The following is a 23529-nucleotide window of genomic DNA, read 5'->3' as shown; positions in this document are numbered from 1 at the left end:
CAGTGGAATAACTGCTCCCCTTGGGCAGAGCCAAGCTGCCAGATGACCCCTCCTGTGCTGCTGGTCACTGTCTGTGGAGCAGTTGTGTCTCAGTCCTCCTGGGAAGCAGCCCAGGGGAGGTGAGCTGCTCCTGGGTGATGTGCAGTGGGAGGATGTGTGCTCCCAGCCTGCCATCAACGGTGGAAAGCAATGGGCCAGCGTGTTGCTGTCTTTTATCACCTTTTGCCAGCTCTACACTGCCCTTTTGTCTTGTTAAATCCCATCCTCACTTCAGAAGAGTCACCTGAGAAGCTGTGGTACACATCAGAGCTGATGAGACACTGTTGGGTCAGTCTCTTTGCAGGTGTAGCATTACAGACTGAAAATACCTGGATGTAAAACGTTTTATTTTGAGCTAGACTAAAGTTTTCAGCCATGTTAAGCTGTCCCAGTTTGTCTGCATCCACCTGTAAACCTTTTTGCCTTAGCCCCTTGTGCTCTTGTGTCTTCAGTAAAGAGTATTTCATATCTGTGTTTATACAAGTGAAATACACCACGGGCCTGCTTTTACTGATCAGTCATATTTCCAGTTAGGAGCTGGAGAGATGCTAGTTCTGTAAGCAATAATAGCTTCTTATCATGGAGAAGAAAGGGGTTTATTTCAAACTCTTACTTCCTATGTTCATTTTCTTGCTAGAACTTGCTTTGTTCATGTTATACATGCTAAATAAATGATTCATGGTCTATACTTCACAGGTTCTGTTCCCTTCTGGCTTAGATTACGTGAGGCAGAAAATTAAATTTAAATCATGTGTTACTCTTCTGATTGTTTTTTATTTTTCTACTGTGCATGCGTTTATATAATAAAAAATATTATCCTTTTATGGAGGTGCTGTAGAGAAGCTGTCAGGATTTCCCCAACAGTTGCACATTGCAGGCTCTGCAGGATCCATAGCCCAGATGAAGTGCCTGCAGCAGTGCACACAAACCCAGGAGAAGGCACTGGCCATGGTGTAGTCACTGCTGTGGGGTGATTGTCGTGCCTGGAGTGCTGCAGGGGATGGGTCTCAGCTCCTCAGAAGGGAAGGAGACGTGGTGGAGAGGTGGCCCTCTGCACTGGGAAGTGTTTCAGCTCTAGGGCAGTGATGGTAAGGCTGAGTAAGAGCCAGGGACATGGCCAAGGAGGCAGTCATCCTGAGCTGTGTGTTATGGACCACCCTGGTGGGATGGAGTATTCTGTGAGCACAGGGGGCTGTGTGTGTTATGGACCACCCTGGTGGGATGGAGAGAGAGATGATGGAGTATTCTGTGAGCACAGGGGGCTGTGTGTGTTATGGACCACCCTGGTGGGATGGGGATGGAGTATTCTGTGAGCACAGGGGGCTGTGTGTGTTATGGACCACCCTGGTGGGATGGAGAGAGAGATGATGGAGTATTCTGTGAGCACAGGGGGCTGTGTGTGTTATGGACCACCCTGGTGGGATAGAGATGGAGTATTCTGTGAGCACAGGGGGCTGTGTGTGTTACAGACCACCCTGGTGGGGTGGGGATGGAGTATTCTGTGAGCACAGGGGGCTGTGTGTGTTATGGACCACCCTGGTGGGATGGGGATGGAGATGATGGAGTATTCTGTGAGCACAGGGGGCTGTGTGTGTTATGGACCACCCTGGTGGGATGGGGAGGGAGATGATGGAGTATTCTGTGAGCACAGGGGCTGTGTGTGTTATGGACCACCCTGGTGGGATGGAGATGGAGTATTCTGTGAGCACAGGGGGCTGTGTGTGTTATGGACCACCCTGGTGGGATGGGGATGGAGTATTCTGTGAGCACAGGGGGCTGTGTGTGTTACAGACCACCCTGGTGGGATGGGGATGGAGTATTCTGTGAGCACAGGGGGCTGTGTGTGTTATGGACCACCCTGGTGGGATGGGGATGGAGTATTCTGTGAGCACAGGGGGCTGTGTGTGTTATGGGACCACCCTGGTGGGATGGGGATGGAGTATTCTGTGAGCACAGGGGGCTGTGTGTGTTATGGACCACCCTGGTGGGATGGGGATGGAGTATTCTGTGAGCACAGGGGGCTGTGTGTGTTATGGACCACCCTGGTGGGATGGGGATGGAGTATTCTGTGAGCACAGGGGGCTGTGTGTGTTATGGACCACCCTGGTGGGATGGGGAGGGAGATGATGGAGTATTCTGTGAGCACAGGGGGCTGTGTGTGTTATGGACCACCCTGGTGGGATGGGGAGGGAGATGATGGAGTATTCTGTGAGCACAGGGGGCTGTGTGTGTTATGGACCACCCTGGTGGGGTGGGGATGGAGTATTCTGTGAGCACAGGGGCTGTGTGTGTTATGGACCACCCTGGTGGGATGGGGAGGGAGATGATGGAGTATTCTGTGAGCACAGGGGGCTGTGTGTGTTATGGACCCCCTGGTGGGATGGGGATGGAGTATTCTGTGAGCACAGGGGGCTGTGTGTGTTATGGACCACCCTGGTGGGATGGAGAGGGAGATGATGGAGTATTCTGGAAGCAGCAGGGTGCTTTTCCTCAACACCTGCTCTCCTGGGAGCCTTTCCCTTGCTGGGTATCTGCGTTCCCAAAAGTGTTTTACTCCGTGGTTTTGTTGCTCTTGGAAGAGCTGGGTGCTTTAGACAGTTAGTTATCTTTGTGGTCCTGGAAATTCATCTCTGCTTCTGCTGCTTCATAGTGTTTTTCAGCTTTACACAGCATCTAACCATAAGAAGTCTCTTTTCAGTTCTTTGGCTTTGTGATTTTTAAAAGCACAGGAGGTTCCAGATTTTTGGGTTTTTGTTGTGATTTGAGGGGTGTATTTTCAGTTCCTCTGAACTAGTATTATTTGAGAAATGGCAGAATATCCAAATGACCTTTAAAAAAATCTGTATTTTGAAGCCTTTTTTAGCTAGAACCTTTCCTGGAAATCCCTTTTTTCTACCTTTGTTTGCCATGGCAACAAACTCTACGTGGTTTAAGGGAGACCATCCATCTTGTAAAATATTCTGGTTCTCCAGCCTTTTATGGTTGCTTCCACTGTCTTCATGTTTGGTTTCCTTGGGTCTAAAGAATATTACAGATTTTTTGATTGTAGCTTACTAAATTTATCTGAAATCTGTTGCAAAAAGCAGGAGAAAAGTGCCTCTGGCTAGGTGGAACTGGTAGTCTTTGGTACTGGCAAATTTTATTTGGTTGTGGGGTGTTGAGATTTTTTTTATTTTAACTCTTCTATATATATATACACACTACTAATGAGTGGTAACTTTTATATCCTCCTGCCGCATAAGATCAAACACCATAAAATTTTGTCAGAAGTAGGACATAATAGGAGCAGATTTGTGCACTGGATCACACTTTTTAAAGTCTAGGTTCATCTGAAAGATTGAAATGTCCTCACTGTACTCTGGAGTGTGAGTTACAGAGGACTGTTATGAAAAGCAGCTCCTTGTCCAAACTAAAACGTGAACACTGACACACCCTACATCTGTCACCATGTAACCTTGGAGCCATGGATCTTTTGGTATAAATTGAAATTTCTCCTGATTTTAAGGGCTGAAAATCTGCTGTGTCAGCCTAGATGGTGACCACTGTATACAGACAAGGTTTACAGTATAAAATTCCAACTAATGATAGCTCATAAGTGCTTCTAGCTTCAAATGGCACTAGCTTAAAGGGGAAAAAAATAAGACACTTTATTTGCTTGTTTGTAGTAGTTAAGATTTTTTAGCCAGTAACAGCTAAATTTTTTTTACATATTTGCTTAGAAGTAGTAGTTTGGAAATTGTGATGGCTTGGCTTAAAGAAAAGCTTTCTGGTCTAACATATAACTTGTGTGCAAGATAAGAGGGCACTAATTTTTTTTACTGAGCTCATTAGGGAATTGTCTCTAGCAACTTCATGTAATTAATTGCAAAATTATAAATGACTAGAGCTAAGCCAGTGAAGAGCCAAGCTATTTTACTGGAAGTGTTCTTGGGTTGGTTTTCACTCAGCTCTGTGGAAATGTTTTCTGCTGCTTGCAGGTGGCACTGCACCTTTCATTATGGACCATTTTGAGGACATATCCGATGGTGAAGTGGATCACACCTTCTTTGACAGTGACTTCGAGGAGGAGAAAAAGAAAGCTGAACAAAATGGGGAGTGTACAGAGGAAGGAAGCACAAAGGCAGCTCTTGCAGACACTGACTTGGTTTGTGATTCAAAGGATGAGGAGTGTTGTGAGAAGGAAAGTGAAGAAAAGCAGATGGATTTGCAAAAGGATCAGTCTCTAGAAAATAGCAAAGATCCTGTTGAAGATGCTTCATCTTTGGCAGTTTCCCCAGCTGCAGAGAATGCAGGTACATCTGGAGCAACACCTGCAGCAAACAGGGGAACAGAGGAGATTGTTCCTGCTGGAATTCCTAAAATAGTTAAAGAAGGTGAAGAGGATTATTATACAGATGAAGAAGATAGCAGTGACGATGGCAAAAAGCAGAAGGTTAGAGCAAAGTCAGCTAAGCAACCAAACAACATTAAAAAGGCTAGCAAAAAATATACTGTCAGCTCCTCCTCCTCTTCCTCCTCCTCCTCATCCTCCTCCTCATCATCATCCTCAAGCTCAGATACAGATTGTTCTGACACGGATTCTGATAGCTGTTTGTCAGATTCAGCTCATCCTTCCCCCAAAAGGAACGCTTGTAGAAATGCTCTTCTGTCTCCAAAACAGAAATTCAAGTCAGCAATGAAGCTGGCAGAAGGAAGAGCCAGGCTTGGTGAGGAGCTGGAGGAGTCTGAGGACACAGTGACTGATGTGACACCTCTGTCCACCCCAGACATCAGCCCCATCCAGTCCTTCGAGTTTGTAGCCTCAAATGAGAAGAAACTGAAAGTAAAGAGACAGGAAAATGTGAACCAAGAACTCTATGGTAATTTTGAGAATTTAAGTACAACACTAAAATGGTTGTGTGAAACCTGTGGGGCTGGACAATTCAATCTTATATCTGTGTTTTTTCCACTAGATTCCGAGTTTGATCGCAGATACAGTCGAAAAGTCCTGCATGATGCCATGGACCTGAATCAGCTTCTGAAAGGTGAGCTTTAAAGTTCCTTTTTACCATATCTGCCAGTTGTTGAGAAAAACTGTGTTCTAATAGAGAGAGAGTGGGGTTGTCATATGCCATAGGTGTTTTTAAAACTGATTGCTGTTGAAGTGGTATTGATCTAATTCTTTGAATTCTTCTCTATGTAATAGTACTTTGAATTCTTCTCTGTGTGATAGCACTGATTCTGCAATAGAGAAAAGAATCATGGGTTAGTTTGCATATACCTAGAAGTAAGATAAGCAGATAGGGTGAAGCTAAAAAAGAATTGATGCATTAATAAATTGGCTAATAAAACTGCACATGCATTTTAAGATGTACTGGACTATGGCACAATGTTTAATATCTAAATTAAAACATGAAAGGCTGGATTATCAACCTCCAAAACTGAAAGACAACCCAAAATTTCATTGCATTATAAATGGTGTTTATAAACTTAAATTTACACTACCTTTTTTGATAACTAAGCAGAAGTGTTTGAAATTGTTTCCTGGACTAGGTGTCTGCCTTCTGAAATACCATTGGTTGAGTAAAGGTATTTTAAAAAGAAAAATAGCAGATAATCTTTACTAAAACTCTAAGTTTCTGGCTAATAGACTTTAAAATCTTAATAATAAAGCCTAAGAAAGGTTGCAGTCTCTTTCCCTGCATTCATTGCACACCTTCATTGTGTAGGGTGAGAATGCCCTGGATGATCTCATGTGTGTATTTTAAGATCTACACTGAGTTTTTGCATTTGTTTTCATGGCCCAGAGTTTTCAGTACTAAAATCTGTGGAATAAAAAAGGCTTGACTCAAGAAATCTGCTGATCTCAAGTGAGGAAAGCCTCGTGCAGTTTAGGTCTGGTACAGTCCAGGCCAGGTTTGCTGTGTTGAGGTAAGCCTGGCATGACTAAAAAACTGCATTTGTTGTGTTTCTTCACTTTTGCACCTTGCCAGACTGAGCTCCTAGGGAATAACAATTTAGAAGGTGTTATATACATGGTTTAATTTACCTGTTAGTAAAAAAAATGAGGATTTTATTTGTATGGAAATTGTTCTGATGTTAAGAAAAGCAACTCTAGCCATCAAGGAAGGTAGAGCTTTTTCTCTAGCAGTCCTTGTTCTTCTGCCATTCTTTGGTGCTAGAAACCATCCCAGGCAGCTGTGAAAACATGATGTCAGGAGAGTTGTTGATGGGGAATTGAAATGGTGATGTCCCATGTCCTTATCTGTTCCCTGTTAGCAAGAAGCTGTTTAATAACCTGTGATTACCAATGGATTCATCTCATCTCTAAAACAAATGGGTGTTATTGCTCAGAGGTGAATCTCTGCTGGGGAGAGGAACTTCTTTCCCAAAACAGAAAACTAATTCTAAATAACAATAATAGAGTAATGAGCAGTAGAATTCCTATGGTCTAGCAGCTAATGTTCTGATTAATGTGTCTGTCACTCCCAAGTGAATCAGCAAGCACAGCTTCATTAGTCTGGGCATTCTGAAGTTTACTTGGGGCAGAATTATTAATGGTGGGAAGTAACTAGTCTGGGAAAATGGGAGCTAATAAATAAATTAAATAAAAATAAATAAATATCAATAAATATCAATAATAAATATAAACAAAATAAATAAATATAAAAATAATTAGGAGCTAATCTTATTCTGAGTTATTGCTTACAGATTTTTTTGTACACGTTAGAGGGAAAAAAAAGTGCCAATAGTTTTCCCTTGCCCACCAGTCTCCATTAAATGCTCCTCAGAATTGCATAGGATAAACATTGCTTCCAGTGAGAACACTGCAAGCCCAGACCTGAGTGCATGAAAAAATACTTCAATAATCAGGGTTTGTTTTGAAAGTAAAATATTCTTCCAGTACTTTATACTGCTGAAGCATTTTATTTAAACTTTTTGTCAAATATGCTTGTGAGATAGCTGGACCTAAGCATTTACAGCAATTATACCAGTTTAATTTCCCAAGGTCCCCAGACACTTGCAGAATTTCCATGTGACCTGTGACTGTGTTGTCTCTGTGGGGCACACAGTAATTTTGTCTGATTATTCACATTACCAGTGCATTCATTTGGGAGGACTGGAATCTCTTGTATTAAAAAAGAATTGCAGGAACAAAGAAAGGAAAGAAATTTGTTCAAAGAGCAGGTTTTGGACTAGCAGAAGAGTCTGGTTACTAGAGGCAGCAAGGTAGTTGGTGTATCTTAAAGCAGAATTAATTAGAAACATTTAGAAACTGTTGCAGTTAAATTTAATTGCAAAAGTTTTTTCTTTATATGTCATTTATCTATTCGTATTCATATGGAAAACTTCATTTGTAAGCATTTTAAAAATTGTATTAGACAAAAATTTACCATGCCTTTCCAACTCCTAGAGCTATACTTGTTCTTGAGAAAAGCTAAATTTTCCATTATGCATTTCTTAACGAGGTGAAATGTCACAAATAACATAGCTGTAGTTGGAAATGGTGTGTGTCCCTGCTCTGTATTGCACTTCACTTAGATGGGTACTGCTGATTGCAGGTGTGAGTGTAAATTTTCAGGTAGAAATACAGTTTCTCAGTTGTTTCATGGTGTTATAGATAGATCTTTGTCTGTAATTGTTTTGTGATTCGATGATGTTTCCACTTTGCTATAAACCTTGCAGATATTCCAGAAGATTAATAACTGAAAGCAATATTCTAAACCCATACTAATTAAAAATGTCAGAGTTTTGTCTTCTGCTGTGCTCTTGAGTAATCTAAACACAAAAAAAGGGAATTAAGTATGGCAATGCAAATAAATAGATTGTAAAAGATCGTTTTTGAAGGTAATTCCATAAATCACCATGTTAGAAAGCTGGGAAAAAAAAGAAATTGGAAAATTTTCTGATGCTATTTTGCTTGATCCTGTGTCTTGATTATTGTGCAGATTTTAGACAAATCTCATGATTTCTGTAGCTCAGAACAGAGCTGTCTGCTAAAATTGCTCTGTACCTATTTAAATTTGTTTGGTACCAATACAGTGGGATAGCACAAGGCCTATACAGTGCTAAAGAATTTGGAACTTGGTGTTTTCTTCTCTGTCAGATGGGGTTGATCCCTGCTGGTTTTACAGCAGTGTCTGTGAGAATTAGGCTGTAAATCCCTGGCATTAGCTATTATTAACTCCAGGAGGTGGTGTGCTGGGGTAAGTAGGGCAATTGGCCACAGACTCAAGTTTTATCCCTCAAGCTCTCACTGACCTCTCTGTGCTGATAAATCCTTTTCCCTCTTCTATGCCTTAGGTTTTTAAAATAGAGCTTCCTGTCAAAAGCTCTATAATATCAATATCATTATTATGGAAGTAAAAGGCTGCGTTTCTGAATGAAATCTGTTGTAGAAAATTAAATAGCAGCTTCAACTGAACACGAAGAAATCACTAACTTTTTTTTCCATATTATTTGTCACTCAAGAGATAGAACAAGTTTTTGATAACTGACACTTTATTATCTTTAGGGCTGTGTTAAATGTGTGCTCATTCTTGCTGAAGCAGTATGTATGTAGAAAAGCTGCTAAGCAGTATCTAAATTTGCAGCCCTATTTGAGCATGTTTAAATAGGGAAAAATTTTACCTGAGGAGGACATTCTCCTTTCCTTAAAAAACCCACCAAATCTTGAATTCTCCAAAATCCCTTTTAAAGAGCCCTGTGGACTGAAATACTGAGTGTTCTAGGAAGTATTTGTTTAGAGATACCATGGGGAAATAGTTTCACTCTTCAACGACTGTATATTGATGAAGAGCTGTAATTTATTTAATCCTTTCGTACTTTTCAAATGCGATATGCATGTGTAGCAGTATAAAATAAAATATCAGCCAAGTGTAAAGATTGAAGCATTTTCTATTGGGATTGCAAAATATTCTGAGACATGCATGATTTTGATTTTAGCCTTATTGTTGTTAGGACAGCTGTATCATCCTGTCCTAATGCATTTGACTTGCTAATTATAAGTTGTATTTACTTAAGATTTGGCCTTTCTCCTTCTGCAAGGTTATTTCAATGCTTAGAAAATTGAAAGCAATAAATAGCTTCTTTATGGCTTAAAGAAAAGTCAGGTGTCTTTCCTTGGAAACCAGCTTCCAGAGAAATCCTGTGAATCCTTCCTTGCACAGTGTGCACATTGTTACCCAAATGCTGCTGCTTATTTATCTTCTACCCCAAATTACATCTAAGGTCAGACTGACAGTGAAAGAAATTAGTGGTTTAGTTAAATTACTACCTACCCACTGATGGGGTGTGTATGTGATAGGTAAATCGTATTTCAGTGTTCCAGGACTTACAAACTCTTCAGAAACTTAAATCATAACGTTAAACTGTAGTGTTATCTCACATTGGCAGTGGTCACTGCCAAACCAGTCAGGTAATAAACCATCCACATGCTTAGGCTTTGTGATTAAAGAGCAGTGTGGGTGCATTGATGCATAAATCATTGAAATAACTACAAAACTCAGACACCTGGGTTATACAACATCAGCTGTGCTACCAGTACTGAATAGCACTTTAAGTTTTACTCTTTTGGCTTATCAGTGGTGAGTTGTCCCTGGTTCTGTGGGCACGTGCTGACCTCAGCTGGACACCTCTGTGTTTGCCATGGAGCAGTGCTGGCAGTGAGTGCTGGTGGCCTGCATTCAGGCCATGGTGGACACATATTCCTGCTGTGGATTCCCTAATCCCCAAGTGTGTGAGAGCAGGAATGTGGTGCAGTATAAACGGTGCTTACATTTTCCAGGGTTTCACTCCGGTGACTGGGAGCAGTGGTGCTGTTACTGCTGATTTCAAAGTCAGGGGGCACAGAAATGTCTCTCTGAACCACGGGAAGAATGTCACCTCTGCTTCAGGAAGACCTGCACAAGTTTTTCCCCAGTGCTCTCTGGATTGCTTCTGTGATTTATTGGAGCGATGATTTCTTCTGTGATTTTGTTAGGACATGCATGCCCTACGTGGTGTTAGTAATGCTCTTTTGCTAAAGTGACACAGTATGCATTGGTGTCTCTTGTTTCTGCTGAAGTTTAGACCCTCCTGTGACACAGTTCCTGTGGAGATCAGTGTTGTACTTGTGTGGTTTATAAAGGACTATCTATGGGTAGGTCCAGTAAGTTATGGCTTGCTTTGCTGTGATGTTTGCAGATTGAATTCTTCCTGACTATAGATCTTAACCAAGTAAAGCATAACTCCAATTAATTAACAACTTGAACAACAAACGAGGTACTTTTACTGTGTTACCTGATCCAATGCTTTGGTGTGTTGCAGCAAAAATCTGGTTGTGAAATTTCAAATGGGTTCTTGGTTTCTCCAACAATATGGAAGGCTAATAATAAAAAGATTGTTTGAGGAACTGGAGAGTTTTAGATTGATATTTTCTTTCAGTCCCTTGAAAAAACACTTGCTGTTGCATTCATTGGGTTATTGTATTGGGTCTGAACTTCTGATGCAAAATTAATGAGTTTTCTGTAATTCAGGCATCTATCAAGAGATTACTGGGTTTTGGCAGTTGTCCCCTGAGGCTTCACTCAGTAACTTCATCACACGATGTTTGTGGTGTTGTTAATTCTTTCACTGTATCAGTGTATTTCTCTTGAGTTGTGATAAAGTCAATATTTTGACTGTTAGCAAGCTCTCAGCCTCAGAAGTTGTCAGAAAGCTGTTGGCAGTGGTAAAGTCAGGTTCTACATTCAGAATAAATAAATAATAATGAGGCTGAGAATGAGGAGCACACTGCAGAGGGTGGGATGGAGTGTCTTTCTGCCTGACACCATTGGGGAAGGCCATCTTTGTGGTAAGGGGATAATAAAAGGTGTGGATGGGCACTGTAAAGTGATTCATATTCAAAGGAAAAAGGCTGAGGAAAGAAGAGATTAATGAAAAAAGAGAAGTCTGTGTGTTGAGGGGGTATGTCACTGAAGAAGCTGCAAGATGGGAGTAAAGGCAGTAAAATTTTCTCCTTGCATATATAAGAAGTAGTGTCCAGTAGAGCAATGCTGACCAAGTTTGGGGTAAAAGGGAAAGTTCCATGTCATTGCTCTGGTTTTATTTTTTCATCACACCTAATAGTGATTTACCAGAAAAGTCAGAAAACAGGTAGGAAGTAATTCCCTTGAAGCCTTTTAAATTTCTTTACTGGCTATAGTCAAAAATATACATACAGTCTCTGCCAAAGGATAGCCTGCTATTTTATAGTGAATTCAAAGCCATTGACCACTGAAGGCACAAAACCTGTATTTCTAATTGAAAAAGTCTTTATCCAGAATGCAATTGCTTTAAATTGATTTTGACTAGTTGGCACCTTCCACAGAGGCAAAAGAATTGCTGGAAGTTTGTGCTGACAGTCTTCCATAAATTCAAATGTCTCGTGTTCATCATCAGTGTCACTGATGCCATAAGGCTGGCCAAGACTTGAGTTTAGCAAGTGTTCTTTGTCACAACCTGATTTCCACTTCTGTGTACGACCTGCAGCCCTCTTTAACCCCTGAGGAGTTCTGGATATAAGGCAAAAGGTCAAGTTACCTTCCACAGCTCCAGAATAACACAGTTATCAGGTATTTAATGTGGTGTCTTCTTCAGATAGTTGTTCAGTTTACTTTCTCCCAGCTGTGTCCTGCAGTGCTGGTTTTGCTTGTTCCAATAAAGACATTCATTGATGTGAATGCTGTGGCTCTAGTTATTTCCTTTACACTTCTCTTTGTCCCTTGTAGGTGTATCTGGATGAGTCTCCTCCCAGGTTTGTCTGCTCCATGGTGCTGATGGCTGTACTAGTTTTACCCTGAGAGTGCCTTACTAAACTGTGGAGGTGTTTTTCAGACATTTATACTGTATTAACCCTTGGTTGGCACACTGCTCTGCACTGGTTTGCTTTGTGTCCTGATTTGCATCTTCTCTTACACACAAAAGCAGAGCTGGCTGAGGTGGGCAGCCTCAGAGCTGCCTGGGGACAGCTCTTGCCTGTAGTGGCTACATGCTGATAAGTGCAAGTTTTCTCCTTTTAGATGGATGATGAAATTCATAGAGTGTTTGGACTTTGCATTTTGAATACCGTTCTTAAATTCCTCAAAGACAAATATTTACTTGCGCCAATTCCGAAATAAAATCAGTTGAGATGCTGCAACAAAGATTTAATTTCATTTTAAAGTAAGAAAATGCTTTTCTTTGAGGTTTTTTCACTGTCAGGCTGTCTGAGAGATCTCTTGCAAAGAGATTGCTGATAGGGAAGTGTTTTCTGAGGGAATATTACTGCCTGCCTGGGGGTGGGTTGGTTGGTTCTTTTTTCTTTCTGCTTTGGATGCTTGTGTTGCCTGGGTGGGACTTTTAGGAGTAAGTAGGATATCTTCTGAAGGCACTGTGATTCAGGAGGAGTGTGGGGAATTGCACAGGTAAGGCTTTTTGTCTGTCTCAGCCCCAGAACTCTGACCTGGCCTGGCAGTGCCTTTGCTGTAACACCATGAGAGCAAAACTCTTACAGCAATTGCCAGAAGAACTGCTGCAGAGCTTTAGAAAGAAAAGGCTTGGAAATAGAGCAGAGCTGCAGTGGAGCTGTAATAAATCTAGCTGGCTCTGGCTGAGAGGGAGCTTTTGCAGTGATCTTGCAGTTGTGCATGTCAACTTGCTGTGTGTTTGTAGGCATGCATTCTTTGTCTTGAAACCTTATTGTCATGGTGGCATTGTTCTCTGCTTTCTGTTTTAAATTTCCATGCCCCAGGAATTTTTCTTTGGTTATATGTGCTCACTCATTTCTCTTCATCCATTAAATTTACTTTTCTTCATTCCCTTTGTGTTTCCTCCACCAATATGATGTAGACTTGCTTTAGGAGTTTAGTATCAACAAAATCACTTTGGGAAGTTAAGTATCAACAAAATCCACTTTGTATCCTTGAGTCAGGCTTCCCAGTGTCAGTTCTCTGTCTGAAACACAGTTCTGCCTCTCAGCTGAGATGAGTACTTTAGATTAGTTTAGGAGCAAAGTTTCAATCTTCTTTTATGTGCAAACATCTGAATTATTATTATTAGTCTGAACATCTCAATTACGATATGCAAGCATCTAATTTATGTTTTGATTCTGGGTTCTGGTTTATGGTTAGTTCTGAGTTCCTGTGTTTTCTAGTCTGTTTATGTTCCTTTTTGCCGTTTTAAAGCTTTCCTGCAGTTGGATAAAAAAGAGCAGAAGCTCTCCGTGGATCATCCATCGGGAGGAGTGAGGAAGAACTACTCGTTCACCAACGAGGAGGTGAGGCAGATCGACAGGGAGAACCAGAGGCTGCTCAAGGAGCTGTCCAGGCACTCGGGCAGGCCCAGGAGGAGCAGCACCGTGCAGACAGCAGCCCCCGTGCCCAGGCTCTACCACAGTGCCCTCAACAGGCACAGGGAGCAGCAGAGGATCCACAGGGAAAACCTGGTGAGTGCCGGGAGCCGTGCGTGAATCCTTGGGGAGCACATGAGGCAGCGCGTGGGTCTGCGCTGCAGAGCATCTTCAGTAAAGTCCCACTCCTGTGGTGGTGGGGTTATTCATGTGGTGGGTGGATTCATGTTCCTGGACTCTTGGCAGAGAAGTAGGAATAATGATGGGGTTTTTCTCAGATTGAATTAGATTTTGATTTCCATGCATTTGCTCCACTTTGGGAACGTTTAGGAGGATCAGCTGTTATTGCTAACACGCTCAAAACACTGTGTTAACAATAAATAAATTGTTAAAACAATTTATAAATAATTTATAATTTTTTATATCTTTAAAATTTATATATTTATATAAGTTTTTAATAATTTTTAATCATAAATAAAACAATAATAAATAAACTGTTAAACAATAAATAAAGCAGTGTTCATTCTGCTTTGTTCATTCTGCTACATGCATCATGGCTACTGGTCTCTCAAAAACAGGCTTGCATAAAATAAAACAATCAAATTTGTTTTATTTTATGCAAGCAAATGCAAGTTGGATTATTTTATAATCAAACCCATTATATTTGGAACACAGAGGATATAAAGTCAATGTCTGGTTTGGTTTTTGACTCATAGCTATCTCTGTCTTGGAATATTTTTAGCACTCTGCCACTGTGCAGTGGCAATTACAATAGCTTACTTCACTGGAAAACAAAAATTCAGAGTAGTTTGTAGGGATATTGCCAGAGTTCCCAAATAATAGAAGTAAAATTGGTTTCAATAAGATATTTTTAGTAATTGAATTGTGATACAGACATGTAATGACATTTTCGTATCTCCTGTGTATTTATCAGTGTGTTTGAGAGAGATATACAATTATAGTTCAAATAATTGGAAAACATATACTGGAAGTAATTTATCACTTTTTACCTTCCATGTAAGTATAGGCTGCAATTTCCTTTTCCATACAGATTCAACATGGAGAAAATCTGATTGCCTCATTTGGGAAAATCTGTTAGACTTTCATTCTTCCAGCTTTCAGACATCTGGACTGTTAAAACTTTACAAATTAGGAAGCTTTCTCCCCAGCTCCACTAGACTGCAGTTCACATTGTACTTTAAAATCTGAAAGAATTCAGCACAAGTTTTTGTTATGGATTTGATATTTTTCATTAGCTGGGGCAGAAATATTTTTGGGCTTTGGTGTGTTTAGGCAGGAGGGTGTTGGTGGTGGTTATTTCAGATGTTGGAAGCAGGTTTTGCTGTACCCCATGAACCTTAATAAGAATATATTCTCAGGGGCTGGGGAGGGAGTGCTGTGCCACAGCGCCTGAGGGTGTGACAGTTACATGCTGTACTGCAGAAAATGAATATATAGGCTGTTTTAAATCCACTTCTGTTTATCCCAAGCCACAACCCCTTTCTCTTATGGTGTATTGCAGTGTTTGTTCAACACTGTCTTGCCTTGGCAATTTTTGGTTCAAAATGGAGCAGAGCTAAACACACAGAGTCATTTCATGTAGTGCTGCTTTAGAACACATTAGAGATGGGTGGTGGCTGCATGGAGTCCAGGAAATAGGATTGTTCTTTTCCTGATCATTTAGAGTTTAGTTCTTGTCAGCAATGTGGGAGGACCTGTGTGATATGAGAATTAACCTCAGGACATCGTGCTGGTTTAGACTATAAAAGCATTTGGTTTGTTCTTTTCCCCAAACTCAGGATGAGATCTTCTGTTCTTCTGTTTGGATCAGTGTTTCATCTTCGATTTTGTTGAACTTTGCTATCATTTTTTAGCAATTTTGTATGTTTTTATTCAGTTTGAAGTGTATGTACACCTGGAGCATCACAGTTTTAACATACTGATTTTTGTAGTGCTACCTTTTGAGATTGCAGGTGTGACATACTTTTCTCTGAGACTGTAAATGACAGAGCAACCCTACCCTGCTCACTGATTTTTTTTCTTTATATTGATAAAAGTGCTTTATGAACCTGTTTTCTTTTGGTCAGCAGCTTTCCTCACCTTCATAAATTTAAAGGCATGGAATTCTGTGGAACTTTCTTATCAATTTTTCTTCTTTTACTTCGTGGGAATCTTTTTATCCAAGGCCTGAGGGTCCTGCATACAGGAGATGGTGTTTGATACACCTGTGTGAAATGTTTGATGGAGAAGGATGCAGAGTTGTGTAAATAATTCAAGAACAGAAATCTACAGCAGTAGTCTCTGCAGGGGAGTTAAAGAGTTTTCATGCAGAGATTTTGTTTTGCTGGTGTTGGCATAGCTTTTATAATTTCCTCTCCTGAGGTTAACAACTTGTCTATGGAAAATGTTCATTTGTTCCACCAGAAAGTTCTTGGGGTAATGTCTTCACTTACTGTTATCAGAAAGTTTGATTTCTTCTGCAGGCATTTAGTATCAGAGATGATGCAGGAAAATAAGTAAAATTTTAGCAAATTAGAGAGAAATCTGACTGGTTTCATGCTCCTTAGTTTTGTGAAAGGCTGCCAAGAGGTACAGAAAAAAACATGTCATCCCACAGGCTGTGTTAAAAAGAGCAGTGATGGAATAAAAAGGTGCACTGCTCTGGTGAACAGTAGTTCTAAAGCAGTGATTAGCAATTTATGGAAAAAGCACAATTAGCAAAACAGATGACTGATAAAGTTAATGGCAGAATTTTGTACTTGCTGCTTTTGGCTGTGCTTTCATAAATGGAACCCACTCTCAGATGCTTTTCAGAGCTAGCAAGAGCAGAGTGTCTCTTGCCAATAGAGGATGCTGTTGAATCAGAAACCCTTCTACTCTTGTGTGGAAAATAATTTCAATCTCTCTTCTTCAGTGGAAAGGAACCTGAGTGTTACTGATGTGTTCCTTTGTTCCCATGTCTGGATTTATGTGTGTCTATCTGTGTTGGTACACTAATCACTTTCACCAGGGTAAATAAGACCCAGAAGTTCACAGACTGTGTGCCACTGACACCTCTGATGGTTTATTGTTTAATACCTGGCATATGCAGGTGAGTGTTTGGGGTCCTTGAAATGCTGATCTGCTGTCATCACACCATTCTTCAGTCGCTTCATCAGAACTCAGAAGAACTTCATATCTCTGTGTTGTTTTCTAGTGGGTTTTTTTCATCATTTTCATTAATTCTGACTAGGATTTAGGTGTTATGAGCTCAGTGAGCTCAGTGCTTTGTTCAGTCAAGTTCCTAGGGAACAGTGACCTTTTCAGTTCACATTGGAACATCACTGGAAGATCTTAGCAGCTCTGGTGGGGGCAGTTCTCAAACCCCAGCTCAGGAGGGATAAGGGTGTTCCTTTTTTGTGGCTGTTTAGTCTTTCCATGCATTCTTGCACATTCTTCCTATACCTCATGCTGTTATGGCTCACTGCACATCAGACTTCATGTTCTTCATTCCCTCACCTCTTATTCCCACAAAGTGTACCCTGAGCTCTAATAGATCCAGCTCTGATCCCAATTCCAGTGTCCTGACCCTTCCACACTATTTTATTTTATTTTATTTTATTTTTTAAATCACTTACTGTGTTTCTCTGCAAGAGCTTTATCTTTTCACTTGCCTTATTTCTTGAGTGCTCTGTGCTTTGCTTCTGGTCACCACTTGCTGCAGCCAGTGGCCTCTACCAGCACAAGGATTCTTCAGGGAGACTTTGCCTTCTCTTGCAGTCAGGGCTGGTCTTGTCCTGCTGGAAATCCTGGCTGTCCTTTAGCAATGCCTTTGTTGTGCTGCCATAAGCAATGTGTACTCATTTGTCTCCCTTTAGTGCAATGGTGCAGATGTGCTGTTGTGCACCATTTAATGCAGATGTGTTGGGTGGGGAGTAAAGGGCAAGGGAGGGATGGTACCTTTGGCCATGCCCTGCCTGGCTGACCCCTGTGTGAGGAATATTCCCTTGGCCCTGTGCTGCACTCTGCCTGCCCTGCCAGCTGTGGCATGCTGCAGCCAGGGAGAGAACTCCTTGGCAGGGAAAGGAGGAGGAGGAGGGCCACTGGGTCATCAGGGTTGCCCCTGAGCGCGTTGTACTTTCCTCCCCAGACATATTCCATACTGCTTTTCCTCTGCCTGCCCCTTGTCCTGTCCCCAAGGATGTCCCCAGAGTCAGAGAGCATCACTAGGTCTTGGATGCTGCACACTTTAGGTGGTTGTGGGAAGAATATCAGGTTTGCTCAGTCTCCCTGGTCCCAGTCTGGAGGAGAAAGCTGTACAGAATGTAGTTGTCAAAGACACCGTGGTCTTGTGTGTGGTCTTCACAGCTCAGAAACACTCCTGTTGTGTTGCTGCCTCCTCAGAAACTCAAGGACACAGAATTTTATATGATGCTTTCACTTCCTGAGTTCAAAGGTGGTCTGTGCCAAGCCAAAAGACAAAATGTTGGTAGCTCCTGAGACTGAAACATTCAATGCCAAAAGGTTTCTGTGGCCCTGTCCTAACAAGAAGCTGTCAGGATGTGGGATTGGCACACAGATGTGCATGGCTAAAGTATTCTAGAGTGCACTACAAATACAGTACAGTGTAATTCTGTGGTAATACTATTTAGGCTATAGGCTCTTTGTGGTCACATTTTTGTGGTCTTCAGGTTCCTGACCCAGACTTGGTAATTATAGCACTGCTATGGTAATTATAATAAAGACTGACTAATTGGCATGTTCAAGGAAAGTTCTGAACACTTTGCAAACTGCTTAATTTGTGGGATTTTCTTTTCTGTACCCTTAGCCTACTTTCCTTGTGGTGTTGCCAGGCAGACATAAACCTGATACTTTTCAGTTAAAGACTTTCCTGCCCATTGAGGAAATGAACTCCTCTAAGAGTTTTCTGACTTAGTTTGTGGGGTTAGGGCTAGTTAATGCACCTGGAAATTAAAGAAGCAGACCAATACTTACATTGATAAGAACAGCAAGTGTCCTTGAATGCAGTTATCTGTTCCCCCTAGACTCTGCACGGGGACAGTGTGACCACCACCATCAGTGACATTAGAGGAGGTGTAATATAAATAAGTTTGAACAGCTGTCAAGGCACACTAGTCAGCTGATCAGGATTCACAGGAGGTGAAACTGAAGCCCTCATACTTTTAAAAAGCAAAGTAAATCAAGGAAAAGTAACATTTTTAACCTTCTCTCTGAACTCACTTTAAGAGTGCTACATTTTCAGTGGTTTTTTTTTTCTTTTTTTCAACATAACTGGAGAAGAAGAGTCTGTCCTAATTATGCTTGGGTTTTTTTTTTTTCTCTTTTTTTTAACAGAGAGCTTTAGAATTACCTTCAGTGCTCCCCTGATGTATCCAAAATTATATCAGCAGATTTTTTTAGGCCCACTGTATAGCGGTTTTTTTTGATTGTGTTTGGTTTCTTTGTTCTCAAATTGTTGGCATTTCTGCCATTGGCAATGTGTATTTCAGTATCTTTATAGATACTGATCTATGTCCAGATGCCTAGATTTATAAAGGATTATCCTGTTCCTAGAAGGTAATCATGCAGGAACACATCCTGTGATTTTTCTTTTTTGAATATTCAACATTAATGTAAATTAAGTATTAAAGTAAAAGAAGATGGGGGAAATATGACCCAGGGAAGTCTTTTGCCAAGATGAGAGGTCATCAATGATCCAATATCTGTGTATGTTCTGAGCTTGGGTTGAGACCTCTGAGCACCTACAATGTGATGCAGAACAACTAATAACATTCCTGCCATTGGTGTCTGTTCCTTTTTTATTATTATTCCTTAAAATTTGATTGGGAACATATATTTGGTTCTAAGCACCTGAGTTATGTTCTGTCATCTGATTCTTTGATCGTTGAGATCAAAGATGAAAATTCCAGTTTATTTAGTGATGCTGGGTTAAGGTACCAGAGATTTAGTACTTCAGACGAACAAGGGAAGTGTTTGTTCAGTTTTGTTCAGTTTATTTATCAGAACATAAAGAATTAGTAGATCTGTTTGTGTGACTGAAAACATCTGCTCAAAGTCCTGGTGCTGTTGTAGCAGGTGGTTGCTCAGCTCAGGGCTGCAGGGCTGGTAGTGGAGCTGTAGGCTCTTCTCCAAACAGCAAAATTCACAGCTGGAAATGGCCATGGCCTTGGTGCCACCCACAGAAGGCAAGGGAACCACAGGATCCTGTTCTCATTCTCTAGAAAAGCTTTCCTTTAGACAGTGCTGCACCACAGGATCTCTATCTGATTTTTTGGTAGCTCTTGTTTTTTCTTTCCTTCCTTCATTAGTGGTGCCTTGATACTTTTCAAAATACAGGCAGAAAAGCAAAAGCAGACAATTTTATTTAAAGTAGAATGAAGTGGATATATATATATATATATATATATATATATATGAAGTCTGTATAAAAAGCCAGTATGTCCAGAATCATTTCAGCCTGAAATTACTGCAGTGTTCAGGAGTGCAAATTCTATGAGGCTGTTACACTTGAGTGCAGACTTGAAATGTCTCACAGGAAAGTCACTTCTGCAGTTGACCTGATCTATTTGTGATGGAAGTGAGTGTGCTGAGAGTTTCCATTTGTAATTCTGGAGGCAGAATAAGTGATCTCTGCAGGCCTGTACACGAGAAGCTGTATGAGAAGTGGAGGAAGTTGTGAGTAAAAGGTTGGCTCTAACATTTAGAGACAAGTCTACCATTTCATGTTCTGTACCACTTCAGTGAGGAGCTATTTCCAGCTGAAGTCCTTCCTTTGACTTTTGCTTACTTAGGTATTCCTGCTGGACCATGAAGTGGCTGGCACTGGGTGCAGGCACTTGTGACATGTTCCATCTGAGCCAAAGTGACTTGTCCTTTCTCTCCTGTGCACTCTGTGCAGGTTTCCAGGGCCAGAAAGGACCAAGAGTCTGCAGATTCCTGTTACAGTTAGACAATGACAACTGACATCCTGTGAACGCTACACTATTCCCTAAGTCATTGGAAACATTTTTGGGACCTTTTTTTTGGGGGGACCTTTTTTTGGGGGGGACCTTTTTTGGGGGGGACCTTTTTTTGGGGGGGACCTTTTTTTGGGGGGGACCTTTTTTTGGGGGGGACCTTTTTTTTGGGGGGACCTTTTTTTTGGGGGGACCTTTTTTTTGGGGGGACCTTTTTTTTGGGGGGACCTTTTTTTGGGGGACTTTTTTTGGTACTTTTTTTGTACTTTTTTTTAAAAGATACATTTCTTCTTGTACTTTTTTTGGTACTTTTTTTGGTACTTTTTTTGGTACTTTTTTTGGTACTTTTTTTGGTACTTTTTTTGGTACTTTTTTTGGTACTTTTTTGGTACTTTTTGGTACTTTTTGGTACTTTTTTTAAAAGATACATTTCTTCTTGTACTTTTTTTTATTCTCATTTAAAAAATAAATCAGTACACGATTTAGGCGTGCAGTTTAATGGTGAGACAGTTTCTTGACCATACAAGCATTTACCTAGACATTGCATCTTATAAAAAGAGTTGTCTTTAGTACTTTGGAGACTTTCTGTAAGCAGAGTTGGCATTCTGTTTTTGATGGGATGTGTGTCAGAGCCCCGAGCAGCAAAGGTGGTGTGATTGATTGATTGATTGATTGATTGATGTTTGCAAGCCATCAAATGGATTGAAATCAATTAGAAGAGGAAATAAATAGATCTATGTGAGGCAGCCACTAAAGGTGCAATATGTTAAAAATGTCAAGTTGTTAATTGGAAGTTGCATGTAGCTGGGTATTTCCCAATTCTTCCTCCTATCAGGTCCCTTTTTTTAGATTATTGAAATGTCTTAAAAGCAATAAATTCTATTTCAAGTAGAAATAATTGCACAGAATAGGAAATTGTATCTTTAAAATACTATGTAAGTAGCTATTCCAATATATCACTTGCCACATGATTTCAGGGCTAATTTCAACGAAGAGGAAATGATTTCTGTACCAATAATTTCAAATAGAATCTCTTACAATTAGATTGTGGATAAAATGAAGTCTCCCAGGTATTTGTGCTGTCCTTTGGAAAGTTTCACAGAATTGGGGTCAGTAATACTCTCTGGGCTTCCTATAGGGCAATATAAAATGGTCTGTTTGCAAAGCAGAGATTTAAAAAACCCACCAAACTTCTCATTCTTTATGATTTAGATTTAGAAGGGAGGGCTAAGGATTAGAATAGCAGAACCCATTTCTTCACTGCCTTTGGTGAGAATCACCAAATAGACATATTGTTTCAAATCACCGTAAAGGACATGAGCTGCTCAAGGTGTGCTCAAATGGAGAAGTGATGATGTGCAAGGGATAGTTACAATTTGGGAAAAGGACTGAATAGCAGCTTTTGCTGCTCACCAGTGGGGGAGCTCCTGTGCTGTGCTACTAAAAATTTTGAGGCGTTTTGCAGCTCGAAATAAAAATCAGATTGTGACTGTCTTGCAGCATCTTGTTCATTCTTGGTCTTTCTCGATGCTGTTAGCGAGGAAAACACATAATCATGGATGATTATGAGGTGCTTTATTGAGAGCTCTGGGAGCCAGGGTACAAACCTACAAACACAAATCCAACTCTGATGAGGGTCCAAGAAGGCCCCAATATTAAACCCCTTTGTTACACAACTCTGGGTTAAACATTAACCTCCACTGTTCTGTTGTATACACCCAACATGAGTTTTGGTGAATATCTTCCCTTGTGATTCTCACAATTCTAGTTTGAGATAATAATCACGCTCAGTTACCAACAATTGTTACAGTTATATCATCTATCTCATGATGATTCGGTACAGTTTCACCCGACCTAGTAAAGGATAACTTTATTTCCAAGCACAAATCATCCCAACCTTCTCCTTCTCCCCTGATTACCCAGGCAGAGTTATATTTGATTTGGTTGGAGCAATGAAAGCACATCCTGGTCGCAGTGAAGCTGAGGTTCTATTCCCCAGCTTTGTGACCACAGAAATTCTTCACCCTATCTTAACAGTGCCATTTTTTCCAATGTTCAGGCTTTCCTGAAGAAGCTGGAGGCGGTGAAGCCCACGGCTGGCCTGAGGCGTTCTGAGCAGCTGAGGGACTACCACCGCCACATGGGCTACGTCAGCTCTGCCCCTGCTCTGAGAAGGGCCAAGTCTCCCTTCAGCCAGCTCAGTCCTCCAAGTAAGTACTTGGGGCTTCCAGATTACTGCATTTCTTTGCATTTATCTTTTTAGAATTCACAGTTGTGAAGCACTTACTGTTAAAAATAGCAGGTATGTTCTTTGTCGTGTTTAGATTGGTCCTTTATCAAATGGAAGTCATCAGAATGATTTTTCTAGTCACCAAAAGGGATTACTGTATGCACTGTTTTGGTGCCATCCTAATTTGCTAATAAATGATCCTGTTAATCATCTTTTCCAAGAAGAAAACAAATCCCTGTGGTAAAGTGTTTCTCACTTAGCCAGTACCCTTTACTGAAAGGACCCAACCAAAAATAATGTCAATGAATGTTCAAATTCTCATTCAGAAGATTCAGATCTACTGATAGTAGCCTTGTTTTTGTCAGAAACTGTCTGTGTAAGATTTGGAAGAAGACAATGCGTGTCTATAGAACCATATGTGTCAAGTTAAAGAACCAAAGGCTTGATTCTTTTTTTTTCTGATCATTTACAAACAACTCAGAATCAATTCTTTTGGGGTTGTGTTCCATTTCCTGCGGTTTGATTTGGTTTATTTTGAGAGCCAGGGTAATGAGTGTTCCAGTACTAACACAGCATGAAGTTCTGAGCATAAACATTGTCCTTTTGTGTGTTAACAGGAATAACCTCCAGAGCATCCACTGTCCAAAGCCCCCTGAGCCAGAGGAATGAGAAGCCCGTGTCTGATTCAGCCAGTGGGGCACTACAGAGACCTAAATCCACCAACGTTCATGCTGCTTGGTTATAACTGTGCCCCTTGATACTCAAACTTCTATTTTTTAGTGCTTTTTGTAAATTCTATGTGCAAAAAATATTTTCTGCGTTGTTCAGCGATTAAAATGAATTGCATTTAGAGTAATTGATTATCAAATGGTCTTAAATGGTATAAAACACTTTTGTCAGTGTTTTCCATGACAGGAAGAACTTATGAAAGAGAAGGAGGTATTTAAATGGAGAAGTTAAATAGAAATTTAACTATT

General features: G+C 40.7%; 1 protein-coding gene across 2 annotated transcripts in view; it reads left to right on the top strand.

Moving 5' to 3' along the window:
- CFAP97 (cilia and flagella associated protein 97) overlaps window positions 1–23314 on the top strand; it is a 133939-nt gene extending 110625 nt beyond the window's left edge. Inside the window, exons 4-9 of one of the 2 annotated variants that reach the window (XM_066316880.1) lie at window positions 4017–4471; window positions 4700–4898; window positions 4992–5063; window positions 13203–13462; window positions 22382–22532; window positions 23170–23314. In XM_066316880.1, coding sequence (XP_066172977.1) covers window positions 4017–4471; window positions 4700–4898; window positions 4992–5063; window positions 13203–13462; window positions 22382–22532; window positions 23170–23297 — 1265 coding nt within the window. In that variant the 3' untranslated portion in view covers window positions 23298–23314. Of the gene's footprint in view, window positions 1–4016; window positions 4899–4991; window positions 5064–13202; window positions 13463–22381; window positions 22533–23169 lie in introns of both variants that reach the window. The other variant, XM_066316879.1, reaches the window with a different exon arrangement.
- The last annotated feature ends 215 nt before the right edge of the window (window positions 23315–23529 follow it).

The sequence above is a fragment of the Sylvia atricapilla genome, chromosome 4 (assembly GCF_009819655.1).
Source record: "Sylvia atricapilla isolate bSylAtr1 chromosome 4, bSylAtr1.pri, whole genome shotgun sequence".
Lineage (NCBI taxonomy): Eukaryota > Metazoa > Chordata > Aves > Passeriformes > Sylviidae > Sylvia > Sylvia atricapilla.
Note: the sequence above shows the minus strand (reverse complement) of the source record. Positions and strands in the feature narration are given on the sequence as shown.